This window comes from Petromyzon marinus, chromosome 3 (assembly GCF_048934315.1).
Source record: "Petromyzon marinus isolate PM22_M1 ecotype Great Lakes invasive population chromosome 3, UKy_Petmar_22M1.pri1.0, whole genome shotgun sequence".
Classification (NCBI taxonomy): Eukaryota; Metazoa; Chordata; class Hyperoartia; order Petromyzontiformes; family Petromyzontidae; genus Petromyzon; species Petromyzon marinus.
The window spans coordinates 23,158,976-23,177,835 of NC_133669.1; the positions used below are offsets into that span (position 1 = coordinate 23,158,976).

An 18,860-nucleotide genomic window follows, 5' to 3' on the forward strand; every position below is an offset into this window, starting at 1 on the left:
CGGATTCACCCATATCACATTAAGCCGTACTCATCAGGCACGCGTGACGCATCACATTCCAATACTTGAACATAAATGACATGTGCAACGCGTTGCCCACAGAGGCAAAGCTGGAATTACATTAGCGTCAAATTCCATTACAATGATGATGCATTAAACAAAAAACAACAACAAAAACCCCCCCCAATATTGGCTTGTACACACGTTTCCGAAATAAACATTCAGCCCTTTTAGCAACAACAACAACAACAAAAAAAACCACAACCGCACGCGTTTGTGTGCACACGAAACGTGCGTGCACGCACATACATAATGAATCCTGCCCGGCAATTCCCTTTCACATGCCTCTCTCGTCTGGGCTCCAAGGCCCGCCTCCCCTCTCTTATCTCTCTCAGTTCACTTCTCCCCTTGGCACCCACCCTCCAACTCCCGCGTCTGCCACTCGCACACATCAGACATTCGGCTCGGACAGCACAGCAGCCACGGACGGTGTCTCCCCATCCGATGCTCGTGCACGGCGCACTGAGCGCTTCCGCTGGGCCACAAGGGGGGTCGCGAGCCGCCGCCACAGAAAAGATGAAACTGTCCAACGGATTGCTTGACACGTTGGCTTTCACGGCCAATATTGCCCATAATAACCGTACTTAATTGGCTGTGGCTGTGTCGGGTGGTGGCGGGTTTAACGACACATTTATGGTTACGCGATCTAAACCCCTCCCGCCACCCCCCCCACCCCCCCCCCCTCCCAAAAATAACATTTTTACGTCCACGGATTGTTGCATGGTCAAACTGTGAGACATGGCACTGGGCTTCGGGAAGCCGTAATCCAGCAGTAGATGCATCGAGATGGACGACGATGACGTTCGCCGAAGATATGTCACGGTGGGCTGTAGGTAAAAAAAAAACATCTTTCATATGTGTTCCTAGGCCACACGTTTCCATGGAATCGTATGGCCCAGTTTTATATTTAACAGTATTAACACATTGTTAATTAGGATTGGTGGCGAAAAATAACAATCGTAACCTTGTTTGTCGCGGGGTGTGGGGAAGTTGAAGCAGGTTTAACCTTTATGCGGTATCCCTGAATTAATCTTATAATTAGCTCGACCGCAGCTTTCATTACTTTCCAGCGGCGTTATTAAGCTCGCGTAGAACGCACGGCGTTCAGGGACCGCACGCGATAAGACTTCACGTAGCCTCAAAACACGGGGGAAGCCTCCGTGCACTTTCGGGGCCGCGACGACACCGTGAGAGGGAAGCAGGATAGCAATCAGTCGCGAGCATAAAACACACCGACATTAATAAGTAAGGAGCTTGAGCCATGGGTAAAAACCAAGGAAGGGTCTCCCTCTCTCTCTTCTTGCAAAAGGTGTAAATTTCCCTTTACATGACGGGGCGGGCGGGGGGGGCTGCTTTGCTATGGCCCAAAATCTCAGCACGGCGCCACGCTGGAAGGGAGTCACACACGGCCATCACAACTTCTCCGCTGCACGACCCGTCAGGATGTGAATTCAGGTGCCATGGTTAGAGACGGCGGAGTGGAGGCGGTTCGGATATGTGTGTGTGTGTAAGCGCGCGACTGAACTCGCATCGCACGGGCGGGTATCGCTCAACTTTCATAGCAACAAGGTTGACACACACACAAAAAAACAACAGCTGCTGTTGTTGAGACTCATAGGTGAGGAATCCAAGCCCTCCCCCAAACCCACCCCCCCCCCCCCAATGGATTTCCTAGCAGCCGTTTGATGAAGGCTCCATCTTCTCTCTCGAGGTTGTCCTCCTGGGGACTCAGTGATGTTGCTCTGCCTGTCTGGGCTGTCTCTGGGGCTCATTGGTGGTAGTGTTGTTGTTGTTGTTGATCCCGTGCCCAAAGTTGCATTTATCCCAGGTTGCGTTGCAGTGTTTCTTTCCCCTTCATATTTCATTCTACCCCCCCCCCCCCCCCCCAATAAACTAAACCAATTTTATCTTATCAGGCAAGGCCCACTGAGCTATATGGCTATTTTTCAGAAGCGACCTGGCGATCACAAATGCTAGCTCAACGAAGTGGCCCATCATGTGGATATTTATAGCAGCCAAAAAAACCAACCTCTGAACGCGTGATGTTGATTCTAAACGTGGAGTGGAAACCCGAAGGACCCGGGAGAAAAATCCACGCAACCACGTGAAGAACATGCGAACCGCAAATATACAGCAGCCGTCAGGGTCGGGATCGAATCCACAACCTCATGCATACCAGGCGAAGGAGTTAACATCTCGCCACCACAGCGCAAAAATAGGGTTTTCCGCCCCCACACCCCGTTTCAGTAAAGTGTTTAGAGGTGCGTTTGTAATGAGGTACTTTACACACTTACATCGTTACTGTGGTTGTTGTCTGCAGTCATCGTTAATGCTGCTTTAGACGGCCTCGCAACTCAAATGTAGGATAACATTTGAAGTTTGGTTTGTTATCGTGTGGATCTTCATGTGAGGAATAATATTGCGTCGCACTTACGTTTCGAAATATCCCTTCCCAGTCAGTGTTTTTATTGGAAATTTGGGTGGACTTCTTGGTCGTTAGGAATGCAGTGGCTGTTGAACGGTACAATATTACACAGCTAAAATGTATCTTACTGGAAGCTGTTTTATTATATGTTAATAATATATATATACTACATTATTATTTATTGTTAATTAATTGTTAACATCAGGTTTATGACGGAATATGCTCAGGCCATTTGTTCAATGAAAAAAAAATATATTTATTTATACAAGAAAGCCACAAAGACTCCAACGATTCTGTTTCAGGAGGGTCCTGCTACATTGAGTTTTTATTTTAAGATGTTTTCAACCAATCTATGAGTGTTTATACAAGTGGGAGAGAACCGAGGCACCCAGATACATCCCCATGTAAACTATGTATTTGACCAGGTATGGCCCTCTGATCCATGTAGCTTCTTTGCAGAAGCAACCTGGCCATCACAAATGATAGCTCAATGAAGCGACCTATCACGTGGAAATGTATAGCAATCAAATAATCTAAATGTACGTTGATTCTAAATATGTAGAGAAAAACCTGAGTACTCAGAGTAAAATCCACACAATCACAGGGAGGGAGACATGCAAACTCCAAATATGCAGCAGGCGTCAGGCGGGATCGAACCCACAACCTCCTGTATACCAGATGAGGTAGTTAACATCTTGCAACCATGCACGAGGGGGCAATACTATATCCCCATACAGATGGAAACAGATGGCGATTACTTCACTTGCAGTACCGCCATCTCCTGGCGAGCCAGGGTATGGCACCTCCAACATTTGTGCAGTGATCGACCAACCCTCGCTGCTGCCTTCATAGTGCTGGGTCACAGGCCACGTGCGTAGCCACTACTGGCCCGCCGCTGTTACCCAGATGTATCTTGAAAAAGGAATGTTAGTCTCAGTGGCTCTCACCTGCTACAGTAAAGGGTGGTGTACGCTACATGTAGGTGATACCAATACATGGCTATACATTGTATGTGTTAACTCAAAGAGAAATTATCATTTGAAAATGTAACCCATCTGGGATTATTTGAAGTTTCGTGTTTTTTTTAATGCATGTAGGTGATGCCGCAACAGCAAGAAAATACAGGAATACGAAGGGGAAGCGCTTGAAAAATCACCTCCCAGTTATAGAGCAATGATGGTCGTGCAGTGTATCTGATCTGTGGTAGTACACCACCGCCAATGCAGTCTGTAGCTATGTTTTTTTTATTTCCTCAAATCAGTTGGTCAGTTTATTTCAGGTAAGGACTAAGTAGCGGCCCGGCCAAAACGACTGATTCAATGGTAGCCAGCACATTGGATGGCGAGGGGTTGCAGGAACTGCAAAGATCAAAAGTAGGATCTCCGGTTTAAAATAGCCAGTTAGCTGGCTTAACGGGATCATCCGTGTAACAATTCAAACAAACTAAAACTTTTAAAACATGGCTAATAAACAATGACAATTGTGTACGATGAAAACCTAGCTCGCCATCCATAATCAAATTATGCATGACACGAGTGATAGGAACTTAAACTTGCCATTTAACATGCCATTGAAATTCGGCATGAATTCTATGATAATTGCATTTCCTATTTTGCATCGAAAAAGTCCTTCGAAAAAGGGCATTCTCAAATTCCAGTCACAAATGGCTTTCCTCGTGGCATTCACAAGTGTGGCAGTAAATAGCCATAAAGCAATGACCTCAATGCAGATAAATATTGTGGTCTTGGGATATTGAGATTAAAATGTTTACATCTTTACATAAGGATTGCATTCAAACATATGTTATCATATAATATATATTTTTGAAAGGTGTTAAAAATATATATTTATTGGGGGAACTATTTTATGATCTTCTTAATGCACCACGATTGCCTGCCTGAGCTTGTTTGGAAAAATGATAAACAGATTGTATTTTTAGTTGCGACAAGAGAATGAGGCCTCTTAGTGGGTGACATTCGTCCTTAATCAGTGCAAACCCTCTGTTTTTCATGCACTGTGATCACTTAAGCAGGGCCCTCTGTGGACTAAGTGGCACGACAATTACTGCAAATAATGCAATTTTGACATGTATATGGCCATTAAAGAACCAAAGCCACTTATACACGCTCAATTGTTGAACGTATAAAGTCATTCTACCTTGCTCTTAAAATATTTAATGCCTGGAAAAATATCTAAAATGTGCACTGAACTCACCCCGCCCCCCCCTCCGCCCCCACCCACCCCACCCCCCCGCTTAAATCATGCTCGGTATAAAATGCCACCGTACCGACAATGCTTCTTTATGAAGCCATAAGCTGCCGTTTGAACATTTCTGGAAGAGCTAACCACATGGCGCACGTGACAGAGACGACACGCTCACACGGAACGTGAAGCATAACTGAGTCGGCAAAAAAAAAATACAAAAAAAAAATCTCGCCGACGAACTCCCACTGCGGAAGCGCCGGGCATTGTAAATCCGAGACAAAAAGGTCATTAGGCGCTGGGCTTTTTCAATGCGTCCATTAGGATTCGTCACTTCCCCGCACAGCCTGCGTGTCCAGGGGTGGGAGGGAGGCGGGGAGGGGGGCGGGGGGGGGGCATTAACCGAGAGTCTGATTTGCGTAGCAAGCAGTTGTTGCCGCTCGGCCTGCAGCACAATTGGCGAGATAAGTAGCTCGCAGGGCCGGCTGATCCCTCCCCACCCCCGGTTGTGCTGAGTGCCACACATATTTTTTTTATTAAACTGCCCTAGAATTAAAAAAAAACGGACCGAGCGTACATTAGAAGCGGGCGAGCGACCCCTCTGGGGGGGGGGGGGGAGGGGGGGGGGCAGCGAGCACCGGGTTGTAGCGGAACAACACTGCGACCGGGGGGAAGCGAGCGACGGTGACCCCCTCCGCGCAAGGGTTCGTGCGACCTCTTTTGCACGACGCAGACAACGCTAGGGGTTTTTTTTTTCTTCCGAGTGGATCGGACTGCGTACGCCCGTGCGCGCGCGCGCGCGCGCGTGTGTGTGCTGTACGCGCGCCCGTGTGCGCGCGCGTAAATGGAAGTGCGCGGCCGGGTTAAGGTTGACCGCCCTCAGCAAAATGTGCACGGAATACGGTCGGCTGGCTGCATCCTCTTACTTATGCATGTGATGGCTTTTACGATTGTCGAAATGGACAAAGGAGATGCGTGAGTTATGGTTCGCGCTTACAGTGGCAAAAAAAAAATCACACACACACACACACCAGACCAGACCCCCTCTGCCCGCAGCCCTCCCTCCCTCTTCACATCAGTGAGCATACCGTTAAATTTATTTCACAAACGAGAGGTGTGATATATGGAAGAATCATCATTGTCATCATCATTGTGTGCCAGGCTCGGCTCCAGCTCCTCGCGGACGAGGGTGCCAGTAGAGCTGTTTTGTGGGGGGCCACCATCATAGTGATTCACCACTAGCGAGGGTGAACTTGAGTGGGCGGGGGGGCAAAGGGACATTTGATGGTACAGGTCCCTGCCCGGCACCGCCCCCCCCCGCCCCCCCCGGGCACTCACGGTTCATTCACCGCTGGATGAAAGCCTCCCCCCAAGCCACCACAACATCTCACGGTCTTTCAATCTCTTGTACGTGTGTATATGTACACGATGGAACTTCTTTTGCACCGTACGTAGCCAACCGTGGTGGGAATCGGAGGTGTGGGGGAATGACGACAACGCTAAAACACAAAAAGCAGCGGGAGTATTTGCGACGACTCCGTCTGCTTCCACGAGAAAAGCCCTTTCGAGAGGGAGGATGAAGCCACCGTTGTGGATCGTCTACTTGACGCCTCAAGGCCGAGCTCCCACTGACAACGGCCTTGGGATCACCACCGAGCTCAAATCACTTGTGTAGTCGTCCAGATATTTCTCTGCCCCGACGCCTTGTGCGTTATTGGCATCATCATCATCAGCAGCAGCAGCGTCATTAGCGTCCAGCCATGGTCTATCCACGGCTGGACGTGGGCTTCCCCTAAAGTCACTGTCACCTCCCGTGATCCCACAATGTAACAATTCACGGTGCAATGAACACTCGAACACGGAACTGATATATCATCGCTCCATCTCCCCCGTTGGCATTCTCCCGAGATGCGTTCCATTGCAGAGGAAATGCATATACAGTAAATCCTTGGATTGCGAGCATAATTCGTTCCGGAAATGTGTTTGTAATCCAAAGCACTCGTATATCAAAGCAATCGTATATCAGTTGTGATCACGTGACGCTCGGCAGACAAAGCGTATACGTACTACTCGTATTGCAAGACCTCGCTCGTTCATCAAATTAATATTTAAAAAAAAATTGCTCGTCTTGCAAAACACTCGCAGACCAAGTTACTCGCAATCCAAGGTTTTACTGTATATAACACGTATGTACAATATATACAATATGCAACGATCACGTGACATTGTGATGTGTGGGAATTTGTGGGAAGCTTTTCGCAGATGGCATCTGCAGAATCATGTGCCTAATAACTCCCACTTTGCCTCGTCTAACTGTGGCTTTTCTCCACTTCCTCCCTCCTCCCTCCACCCCCTCTCCACTCCGTGTGCCTCGCTTCTTCTCTTCACCCTTGTCCAATCAAGGAGCATTAACCATCATACGAAATCTGGTCATCCTCGCAGCGGTGTTTGGCTCGCCATCGCGCGGCGCTTTCAGGTCTGCTCCACCAGCCGTCTGGAACTGCTCTCCCTTCCGATATTAGGAAGCCACTGGAGCTATGCACTTTTAAATCAGCTACATTGAAAACTCATTTATCTAGGACAGCTTGTCGTGTTGAGTTTGATGTCCTTCCCCCACACCTCGATCAGCCTGGTTTGCTGCGTAAGGCGCAAAAGAAGTTCAACATATACATACGCATTCATAATAAAGGTTTTTGGGTTAGATCGCGTTTATTTATAAATGTGTCGTAACCCTCCACCACCCGACACGGCCAATCAGCAAAAAAAAGTGTCACGTTGACAAAAGACAAACAATTCACTACTTCAGCCCACCGGTGTGTTGAAGAGTTAATCCACATTTACAGTTTGAGTACGACGTTTCGCTGGTAAATACTTCCAGCATCATCGGGCAATTCGCCCGATGATGCTGGCGAATTGCCCGATGATGCTGGAAGTATTTACCAGCGAAACGTCGTACTCAAACTGTAAATGTGGATTAACTCTTCAACACACCGGTGGGCTGAAGTAGTGAATTGTTTGTCTTTTGTCAACGTGACACTTTTTTTTGCTGATTGGCCGTGTCGGGTGGTGGAGGGTTACGACACATTTATAAATAAACGCGATCTAACCCAAAAACCTTTATTATGAATAATATTGGTCGCGAAAGCCTACGTGTTAAACTGAATATACATACGCAGTTTTCATTTCCTCGTTCCCACGATGTAACAGCTCGTTTACCTTCAGCCCTGAGCATAAACGGAAGCAATTCAACATAAGCTCAGACGTATCTTTGTTTATGCACAGATTGTATGGCTCGAGGAGACAGTGTGCAAAGGCAAATTATGAGACGGCAGCAGAAGCCGGATATAGGCAATTGGGGTGGTGAACATTTTTGTATTTCTTTTTTCCCACTCCCGGTAAACCACGTGAGAAAAAGCGGTCACCGTTTCACCGCGAGTACAGAAATGTCTCGGGCCCATAAACGTAACTTTAATTAAAAAAAAACCCTTTAAACCGAGATGTGAAGGCGAAGTGCACCGCGCAGTGACTCAAGCCGCCATGCCATTTGCACGTTTGTAGGCGCCAATCGGTGCGTCTATTAAGAACGTCCCGCTGAAGAAAAAAAAAGGCTTTCGCGAACAAACAGCCGTTTCTGTTTAACAACCCAAATAAGCGCACCTTGTATCACGCTTCTGATATACGCACACATGAACTTGACTCTCTAAGGGGTGTGTTAATATTCAACTTGAAAACATAATTACCACCACCGGTGTCAAAAAACATAATTACCACCACCATGCCACCACCCGATATCTGTAGACTTCCTATTCAACGTTCGTCTTAAAAGGGGTTATCTGATACTTCTCACAACAACAGCAGCAACAGAACAGAGCATGGCATTTGGCTTGGCGGCAGTTCCGTTCGCCGCGTCTGATGTAGGGATTTGAATCGTCTACTGAGTGGCAGCGCCGTCTCGATGGCGTGCAGCTCTCGCCCGACGCCGGGATCGGCCGCGGTGCCCCCACTGAACGATGCCCCACGCTGCCCTCTCGACACGATGCCTGACGCTGCCCTCATTGCACGATGCCCCACGCTGCCCTCACTGCACGATGCCCCACGCTGCCCCCACGACACGATGCCTCACGCTGCCCTCACGACACGATGCCCCACGCTGCCCCCACTGCACGATGCCTGACGCTGCCCTCTCGACACGATGCCCCACGCTGCCCCCACTGCACGATGCCTGACGCTGCCCTCTCGACACGATGCCCCACGCTGCCCCCACTGCACGATGCCTCACGCTGCCCCCACGACACGATGCCTGACGCTGCCCTCACGGCACGATGGCTCCCCTGTACGCGCGACGGAATCGCGCGTCAACAACAACAAAACTCCGCGTCTCGCGATTCTCAACGGGGCGCTGCAGAGAAATGCCTCCGTCTGATGCTGCTGCCAGCCCACGTGGCAAAAGTAACTTCATATGTCGCTACGGGCCTCGTACTTTCAATGGCCCCCCCACTTTCAAGGGCCCCGCGCTAAATGCTTTCAAGCTATCAATTCCGGTTCAGTGATTCTGCACTTGCTCCATTACTATAGTTTTAAAAAAAATACACGTAAGTATTAAAACACACACATTTTTAATTGCACGGTAGTGTAATTGTATTTTTTCATTTGCTATACAGCCAAATAATACGACAAATCGCTAACTTTAATCACCCAGTCGTTCGCAAAAGTTTCAGGCACTATAGTCCTATAGTAATAGCGCAAGTGCAGAATTACCGAACCGGAATTGATAGCTTGAAAGCGTTTGGCGCGTGGCCTTTGAAAAGTGCGCGGCCTGGAGCATTTGCAAACTTTACTCCTTGGTTCTATTCGGTAAAGTCACGTAGGTAAAAAATAAAACAACAACAAAAAATCACGACGTTTCGGCCACAACACAAGCGGCCTTCATCGGGTAAAGGGACCAGACTGTCTCGAAGACTGCGCTGACAGTCTGGTCCCTTCACCTGATGAAGGCCGCTTGTGTTGTGGCCGAAACGTCGTGATTTTTGTTGTTTTATTATTTTTTTACCTACGTGACTTTACCGAATAGACCCAAAGAGTATGGATCCTTGCAGTCACGAAAGCTTCAAATCTTAATTGGCAAACTTTCGCTACGAGGATCATCCGGCACTGGGCAGCCGCACATTTCATACTGAGCCGGGGGTGCATCGCCTGCCACGGCTTCACCCCCTTCACCTGGACTACTTTCGCTGCGCCCATTCACCCCTCGTAGCCCACAGCGGGGGTGTAGGGGGGTGGCTTGACCTGACGTGTGTCCCTAAACAACCGTCTGTTGAACAATCGCGTCAGGAAATATCTACCACTAAACACGGAGGGGCCACTGCGGTGTTGTAACGAGTCACATTGGGGTTCAATTTTAGTTTCCTTGAGTAGTCTCCCTTACCCCCCCCCCCCCCATACGCATTTGAGAGGTTACATCATATTAAAGCATCCAATTCTCATTGAACATTACCCCAGAAGAAATGATAAACGGGCAGCATTTACACGTTGCAAAAAACTGTTGAAAACGGTCAATTATGGTGGTTCTTGCGTTTCATCGCAATCACTGCTCCCCGCTTTTATGATAAAGTTATCTGAGATCAATGGCCATACCCCTCCCGGCACAGAGGTCTTGAATGGTGTAGCTAATTGATGACATGTTTCAATTAACAAGACACTAGACCTACAATTATATCAGTCGTGTCATCGCATGTGGGAAATACATCAGCGGGTGGCTGAGCTGCTATAACGCTCAGTCTAGCGTTGTTAAAACATATTTTTTAAAGATTTCATACCTCAAAACAATATCAAATGTGCTATCGCGCATACAGAGTAACAACAATATGTTATAAAGAGCACACAAACACCGCGATGCCGCGTGTGTGAGTGAGTACTACAAGGCCATCAGAAAACCAATCCCCTCAATAAACAAGCACATCTTCATGCCACCACTGCACAGGCTCGAACCCAGGAAACCTTTCTGGCAATATTCAAAGAACATCCACAACGACCACGACAACAAGACCACCGAAGCACGATGGAGGAAAGCCCTGGGCAAAGACCATCCTGCTGCAGAAATCCATCGTCAGCGACCTCACAATCCTCCAACTCGGATCTGGCTGACCGGGAAAGATCTGCTCCTCCTTGAATCGGATCCGGACACTCCGTGTAAGATGTTTTCTAACTTTCTCCATGAATGGAAAATAAACGAGGGTCCAGTTTGTGATTTGTGGTAGTGCAACACCTCAGACCGTGCGACGTATCATGAACGACTGCTCCAATCAGATCGTTTAACGGCGATCTGAAACAAATCCACGCGGCTACTCCTGAAGCAGTCGAACGGACATCAAATCTCGACATCAATTTGCAATCTGTTGCAATCCCCAAAAATGCCCTACGAAAGAAGATTATTTTAAAAAAATAGCGCACAGCTATTTGTCAATCTACTGCTGGATGAAGGCCTCCCCATACACTATCAGTCATGGATAGGGTTTGGACCATACTTCACCATTTTGGTCAGTGCAGGTTTAAGTGGGGAGGAGTGGTTGGGGGGGGGGGGGGGGTGGTACAGGACCAGTTCTGATACCACTCGCCACTGATGTTAGCTGTGGCTGGGAGTCGAACTCAGGTCATCGATTTAAAAGTCCATTGTGGAAATTACTGCACTGCCACTTGGCCACACGTAATATAACACAAACAACAACAACAACAATCTACTGAAAGCAACCACTGTAAATACGCACCAAATTTAAATCCAAAATATAATTACTCAAATAAAATGTGTAATTATAAATTAACATAAATCGATGTATATGCATTGATGAATGTATGCATGTATGTATGTATTGTGTTTGCATGTGTATGTAATACGATACATATGTTAATTGATCAAACAAGTCTTTCTGGCAAAAATACAGGTGTTCAGATGTAAAAAAAAAACCAAATAAGACACCTATTACAAGGCACTAAGTCTGCATTAATCCCACATACCTGTGGTAAGAAATGCAAAGAAGTACGCTCTTGATAATGTATCCACCGTCCTTGAAATTGATTCTGCTGCACCAGAGGCAGATTATTTTATTCTATCATTCAGTATCTCGATACTGGAAAAAGGGATCCCATAGAGAGTTTCATACGCTCATTATGTCCTCAAATCTCTGCGCGAAGGCAATTTCTAGTCACTCCAGCTGGCCCTAAATCATGGGTTCTCCTCATGCTATAGTATGGACACTTCACAGACATAGCTTCTTGGAAGGGGCAGATCACTTCACCCAAATGCTCATCAAATGTGGGGTTTTTTTTTCGCCCATTCACGCCTCGTCATACAATAGAACCCGATGCAGCACAAGCGTGCAATCAACGGTAATTTAACTTAGTGGTGGAACTGTAAAATGCCGCAATCACGCCACCCTCTATCGCCTGTCCTCACCCACGAGCTCTTAAAATCACGTATGAAGCAGGCACTGACCCTGCGTGTGTAGCACACACATCCCACGCAGTGCGCACAGTCATTTCTGATGGTATATATATATATTTTACCAGGTAAGGCCCGCTGAGCTATGTAACTCTTTTTCAGAAGCGACACGGCTATCACAAATGACAGCTCAACTTAGTGGCTTACTCTCAACGCACGTGTTTCTCGATGTGCAGGGAAACCCCGGAGAACCCGTAGGAAAAATCCACGTGACCACGGGGGAGAGAGGCATTCAAACTAACAAAAATACAGGTGTCAGGGCCGGGATCAAACCCGCGACCTCCTGCATACCGGGCGAGGTAATTAACATCTCGCCACCGTGGTTCCTTGGAGTTTATTGAAATCCCATTGAAAATCTCCACAACTGACATCAAATGCCTTTATTATTTCCATTATTTTTTCTTGTAATTTTTTTTCAGTCGTTCCTTTTTTTTGCGCACAGCTAGTTTGTCCTGAGAGAGACATTGTTTGTAGAACAGCATTATCATTTGACGGTTCAGACGTGCATGCAGCGCTGCCGTAAAACCTTCCATGACAGTAGAGCACTTCCTGTTCACAACTTCATAATCTTCTTAATCGTGGGGCATTTTCAATGATTCGTTCTGGCACTGCCGTCTGTGGTTTTGTGCACGTGTCAAGGTCTCATAATTTCAGTTCACCTTTGAGGAGCCCTTCATATTTGGTTGTCATTCCACCACGATTATTTTGTTACTTTCGTCCGTTTTATTTAACAAGCCTCGTTATATTTTTCAATCTAAAGCTTTCGTGACTGCACGGATTCATCTTCTTTGGTTCTTTCGGTAAAGTCACGTAGAATGAGCATAAAATAATAAAATAAAATAAGACAATAAAATTCTCACGACGTTTCGGCCACAACACAAGTAGCCTTCATCAGGTGAAAGAACATTAAATACATTGGAGCACTGTCGTCCCGACAGTTCTGTTCTTTCACCTGATGAAGGCTACTTGTGTTGTGGCCGAAACGTCATGAGAATTTTATTGTCTTATTTTATTTTATTATTTTATTCTCATTCTACGTGACTTTACCGAAAGAACCAAAGAAGAAGCCTCGTTATATATATTATTATTATCACATCTGCTCATTGTTTATCTGTCTGAGGTTGGCCAAGTGACTCACCCGGCCAGAGCACTGAGCCAGTTCAAACTTAACCGTGTTCTTAAGTGCAGTGAGTTACCAATGGATATAAGGGGGCGTCCATAAATGATGTCACGCACCTGGGGGGGGGGGGAGTCAGACATCTGTGACGATGTGTAACGAAGGGGGGGGGAGGGTTGATAAATGTGACGTCACATCAAAATGCACAACTTTAAATAAATATAGACAACACGTTCTACTTAATTAAATATACTTTTTAATAAATGTTTTCTCCAACAACATCAGAGTGCGGCGCCACATTAAATACGCACTACAATGACAATAGTTTAAAACGATTTAAAGCATGTTTATTTTGGGGGGGGGGGGGCAGAGCTTTGTGACGTCATATTTGAGGGGGGGGGTCTGACTTTTTGTGACGCCGTGTGACTAGGGAGGGGGAGGGGTCAAAAATCGTCCAAAATCGCGTGACGTCATTTATGGACGGACCCTAAGGGCTTTTAACACTGTTTGGCAATTTTCCGGTTCTGAGAATTGAACATTTTGGTTTGACAGCCAAGGGTAAAAGGGCGGGACTTAGGGATGTAATTTGCAAGTAAATGTAATCGCAGAGACGGTAGGGGTGAGTGTCGGCTAATCCGAGGAGAGGGGATGGGGGAGCTGTCGCAACGGGCGAGAGGGTGGGGGTGAAGTTTACAGAGGGAAAAAGGTGATAGAGAGAAAGAAAAAATATCAAACTTAGCAAACTTAGACATGTAATGCAACTCAGAGAGTTGGCCAACACAACAGTTAACGCCATACCTCTCGCCTGTTGCCATAGCTCTCCCCTCCTCGGATTAGCCGACACTCACCCCTACCCTCTCTACAATTACATTTACAGTAAAACCTTGGATTGCGAGTAACTTGGTCTGCGAGTGTTTTGCAAGACGAGGAAACATTTTAAATAAATATTAATCTGATAAACGAGCGAGGGTCTTGCAATACGAGTAGTACGTATACGCTTTGTCTGCCGAGCGTCACGTGATCACAACTGATATACGTTGTGCTTTGAAATATGAGTGCTTTGGATTACAAACACGTTTCCGGAACGAATTATGCTCGCAATCCAAGGTTTTACTGTACTTGCAAATTCCATCCCTAAGTCCCACCAACTTACCCTTGGGTGTACCCACCACAAACGCACACCACCCTAGGTTACAGTAGCTCTCTCGTTACATTTTCTCCTGCCTCAGCAGTCCGCCTGCTGTATTGTTTCACCTGAAGACGATGGCTTGTGTTGCTATCGAAACGTCGTGATTTATTAGTTATTTTTTCTACCTACATGACTTTACCGAAAAAAAACAAAGAATATGAATTCCTGCAGTCACGAAAGCTTCAAATCAAGATTGCAATTTGTTAGTTTGTTATTAAACGGTGTGGGAAAATAAAAAAAATTATCAGCATTAAAAATTGTAAGTCGTTTGTGATTAATAAATGTGTAGTGTGCTAATTCACAGACACTAGGAGGAGGTACTCTCTCCCTTTTATTCCAGCCTTCACAGCCTTAGGGGATAACCACGAACTGCGTCGGGACAGCCAACATGCTGCCAGACCCCCAGCTTGACGAAGGTGAGGATCACGACTGCGACGAGGACGGCAAGATGAGTTCCACTCCAGATCGCAGCAGCCCTGACTGTGAGTCGGAGCTCGCCTTTTATCCTGCCCAGCGTGGCCAGGCTCCGCCCTCGGCACCGCACCCCTCTGGATCCCTCAGAGGGCTCCGTGCCTTGCCCACACGTCCAACTGGTAGAACGGGCTGCTGTTACCCCTAATTCTATTGCCTACCATTCTCCCAGCGGCACGCGCTCCAGTGATTCATTCCACGTCACTGCAAATGTATCAACAATATTGCCACGACTACTTTGTGTTTTTTTTTTATCTTAAATCTGTTGTATACTTACATGCAAAGTCTTCATTAGTCTTGGCCCAAGCAGCCAAGGCTTTCAGTCAACCTTCGCTAAGTAGGTCGCTCATTCTTCCCTCCTGCCCTCACAGTCTGGAACTCCATTCCCCCAGCAATCCGTGCTGTCAACTCCCCGCCCTTGTTAAAGTCCAAGACCTCCCCTTTGTCCCTTTGTCCTCTGTCCATGACTAACCACTTCTTTACAAGGTAACTATTGCCCACCGTTTCAGCGTCTGGAGAAGCAGTCGCATCTGAAATCCATTTAATTCCGAATATCTTTTGTAGGACCCTGTGAATCGTACGATTTTACTTTTTTTTTTTAAAGCAACCGCACATTGGTGTGTAATTGTACGGGTGTGTCTCCGAGCGGCCTGGCTGAAAATTCACTTCGGCATGGCACACATTTGAGAGAGCCCTTTGCGGCATAATTACACCCGGACCAACCTTCGATCTCTTTGTTTCCACGAAACCATCGGATGTTCGCCACGGGCTTACTGCCTCGCGTCCGGCATGTCAGGCGGACCCGGTCGCCCTGCTCGATCGGCCCCTGGATGCTCGACATCACCGGCTGCTTCGGGGGCACTGGGAAAGAGTGGCAATAGACATCGTGCAAATATAAGAGTCTGACTTCTCGGTCGTCCAATGTTTAATCCGTGATGCAGATTTGATTTTTTTATTTATAAATCTCGATTGAAAACTCATTTCTTTAGAAGTGCTTTTTGTGTTTAGTCTGTTGTCCTTCGCCCCCACACCTACCATTAGCACGGTTGGCTACGTACGGTGCGAACGAAGTTCAACATACGCCCATGCATTCAATTTTAGAGAAGACAACATTTTGTAATAATAATTATATTCACGTGGAAAAGTACATGATGTATGTTGAAAGTCGAGTAGAATATTCATGCGAAGTCTTGGAGGACAGCCAAGATTGAGCATAATTTGGTCCCAATAGGTTTACACACTGATGATGTATTTTTAACGGCATAATTATCTCGTGGGCTTGAGATGCTGTAAACAAGGGAGAGAGAAAAAAAAACACCGCGGGCTCGAGATTTCTCATTGCCAACATGACTCTCAGGTCGTGTTTTTAATTGAAAGTACGAGCACTTAAAGGAAGAAAAATACTCCACAGCAATGAAAGGCTACTCCCGTAAAGCGTTAGTTTAATGGGCAAGGCTCCATCCTCCGAGGCACTTCTAAGCAATGAAGTCAACTCCTAACACATTATCGCCATGACCGCTTACATCAATGTTCACAGTCGTGGACAGAATAAAACAGCACCGCACAAAAAGGTTTGAAACAACAAACAAAATACAACTCTCTGCAATACACTTCCGCTTAATCATCACGTTGCTTTTTGTTGTTTTGCCTGGGGAGCAACACTATTGGATCGCTGTAATTCTGCAGCGCAGAGCAATCATTATACTCCATGCAGATGTAAACTGCAACAGAAAACACAACACAAGTTATAAGGTGGACGCTGATTTTAGTATGGACACGTCCGGGCGTGTTTTGTGGTGGGGGGAGTGGGGTGAAGGGGGGGAGGTATTGGGGGAGTGGGGTAATGTGTTGGGGAAGGTGGTGGGGGCATGGAGGCGGGGGGGGGCACGTGAGTGGGGGGTGTTTGTTGGCGGGGGTGGGATGGGGGGGGGGAGGATGGTGGGGGGTCACGTGAGTGAGCAGCTACCGAGGATCGTGACGTAGGTGGAGGCGAGGCGGATTGGCCGAGTGAAGAGCGCGCACGTGTAGTCGCCCTCGTCCGACAGCGTCACGTTGGAGACGGAGATGTGCAGCTCGCGGTGCGTGTGCCGCACCAGCTCGATGCGAACGTCCTTCAGGGCTGCACGGCCACACGCAGCAGCAGCAACAACAGCATTAGCGCCAGCAATGGCAGCAATAGCAGTAGTAGCATTAGCGACAACAGCAACAGCGGCATTATCGACAGCATCATGAGCAGCAATAGCAGCATTAGCAAATGCATCATTAGCGGCAACGGCAGCAGCATTAGCTTCAGCAATAGCAGCAACAGCAGTAGCAGCATCATTAGCAGCAGTTGCATTAGAAACATTAGCAATAGCAGCAACAGCATGAGCAACAGCAATAGCAGCAACAACAGCAGGAGCAACATCAGCGTTCACAGCAACAACAACAACAGACAGTAATAGCAGCAGCAACAAAAGAATGCCCCACATAGCTTGTTAGCGAGCACCTATGAAGGCCGGAATGGCACACGAGGGGGTGGGTGGCCAGCACCACGCCCGCCCGCCTTTGTCTCCCCCGTGTGCTGATTTTTTTTTGTACACACCGCAACAGGTACTGATTTAAGGCTGAGTCGACCTAGGGGAGGCCCATGATTGGTTATAGCTATCCGTCGCTGCTTTTGTTCTTGAGCGGGAATCGAACTCGGCGTTCGTAGTGCGGTGCGCTAAGCACTGCGCCACCGCTCCCCCACGGCAACGTACACACAGAGAACACGCGCAACCGAGGCCGCGTTCGTTTTTGCACAAAGTCACCACCCGGGCCATTGGGCGAACACTCGCGTGGGGGTTGCAATATTCATGGATTAATAAAATACTAAAAATAAAACATAATAAAATAAAATGTTATTATTTTTATTATTTCATTACTTCCCTTCTACGTGACTTTACCGAAAGAACCAAGAAGATGAATCCCTGCAGTCACGAAAGCTTTAAATCGAAATTCATGGATTACTTCGCACACATGTCTCAAGTTGGGTGGACCTACTGTGAGCCCTCAATAACCGATAAGCTGCCCGGAAAATAAGGGCGTCCTTTGTTCGCAGTACGAGTGCGAACGCTTATTAAGGCTCGATTGAATTAATCGGTTGTGTAACTGGGTGGGCCGCCTCGGATTAAAAACACTTTTAATTAACTCTTGGCACCAACGTTGGTGTGCGTGTTTGAAACAGTTGGACCAACGTTGGTCCAACGTTCCATGTCTACTGGGTACAGATTGAAAATCTGAACTGGTTCCATGCCCTCCACTCCCGATCCCCAGCCCGCACTGACCGGCATGGTGGAGAATGGTAAAAACAACTCCCATCACTGTATGAGCGTGGAGATGCCTTCAATGCAGAAGTAGATTGACACATCTGTTAATCCATGCATTCATATATAGTTGCAAGGTGGTGATGACCGACGGTCAAAGATCAAGAATAATAATGGAGTGGCAGCCAAATAAAGGCACACGCTCGATAGGTCATCCGTCGAGGAGATGGAGTGATGAAACCAGTTCGTGTGCAGGTGCTACTCGGATTTTTACATCGTAGGGTCATGAGAGGTGGTTGCGGCGGCTTAGGGAGGCCTTCATCCAGCAGTGGATTGACCAAGGCTGTTGACGATGATGATGATGATGCTGACATTCCAGGGAAATAGGTGGATGTCTACAAAAGTGAATTCAATAAGCAGTGATGGCCCCTGAGCCATTGTCATCGGGAGGAGCTCAGCCTTGAGACTTCAAGTGGACGATCAACAACAGTTGCTCCCTCCTCCCTCTGGACAGGTTTCCTTTCGCGTGAAGCAGACGGAGTCATCGCAATTCAGCCATTAACACCGCCCTGAAAATCCCACGGTCGGTATTTGCGTCCGATTCTGTTGGCCCT

General features: G+C 47.3%; 1 protein-coding gene across 5 annotated transcripts in view; it reads right to left on the reverse strand.

Annotated features, from left to right (window-relative positions):
• Nucleotides 1–18,860, reverse strand: part of LOC116957460 (cell adhesion molecule 2-like) — a 122,747-nt gene that overhangs the window by 39,055 nt on the left and 64,832 nt on the right. For all 5 annotated transcript variants that reach the window (XM_076053029.1, XM_032979649.2, XM_032979640.2 and 2 more), the window contains 2 exons: nucleotides 16,926–17,078; nucleotides 15,683–15,820 (listed from right to left, as the gene is read on the reverse strand). In XM_076053029.1, the coding sequence (XP_075909144.1) occupies nucleotides 15,683–15,820; nucleotides 16,926–17,078 (291 nt within the window). The remainder of the gene's footprint in view (nucleotides 1–15,682; nucleotides 15,821–16,925; nucleotides 17,079–18,860) is intronic.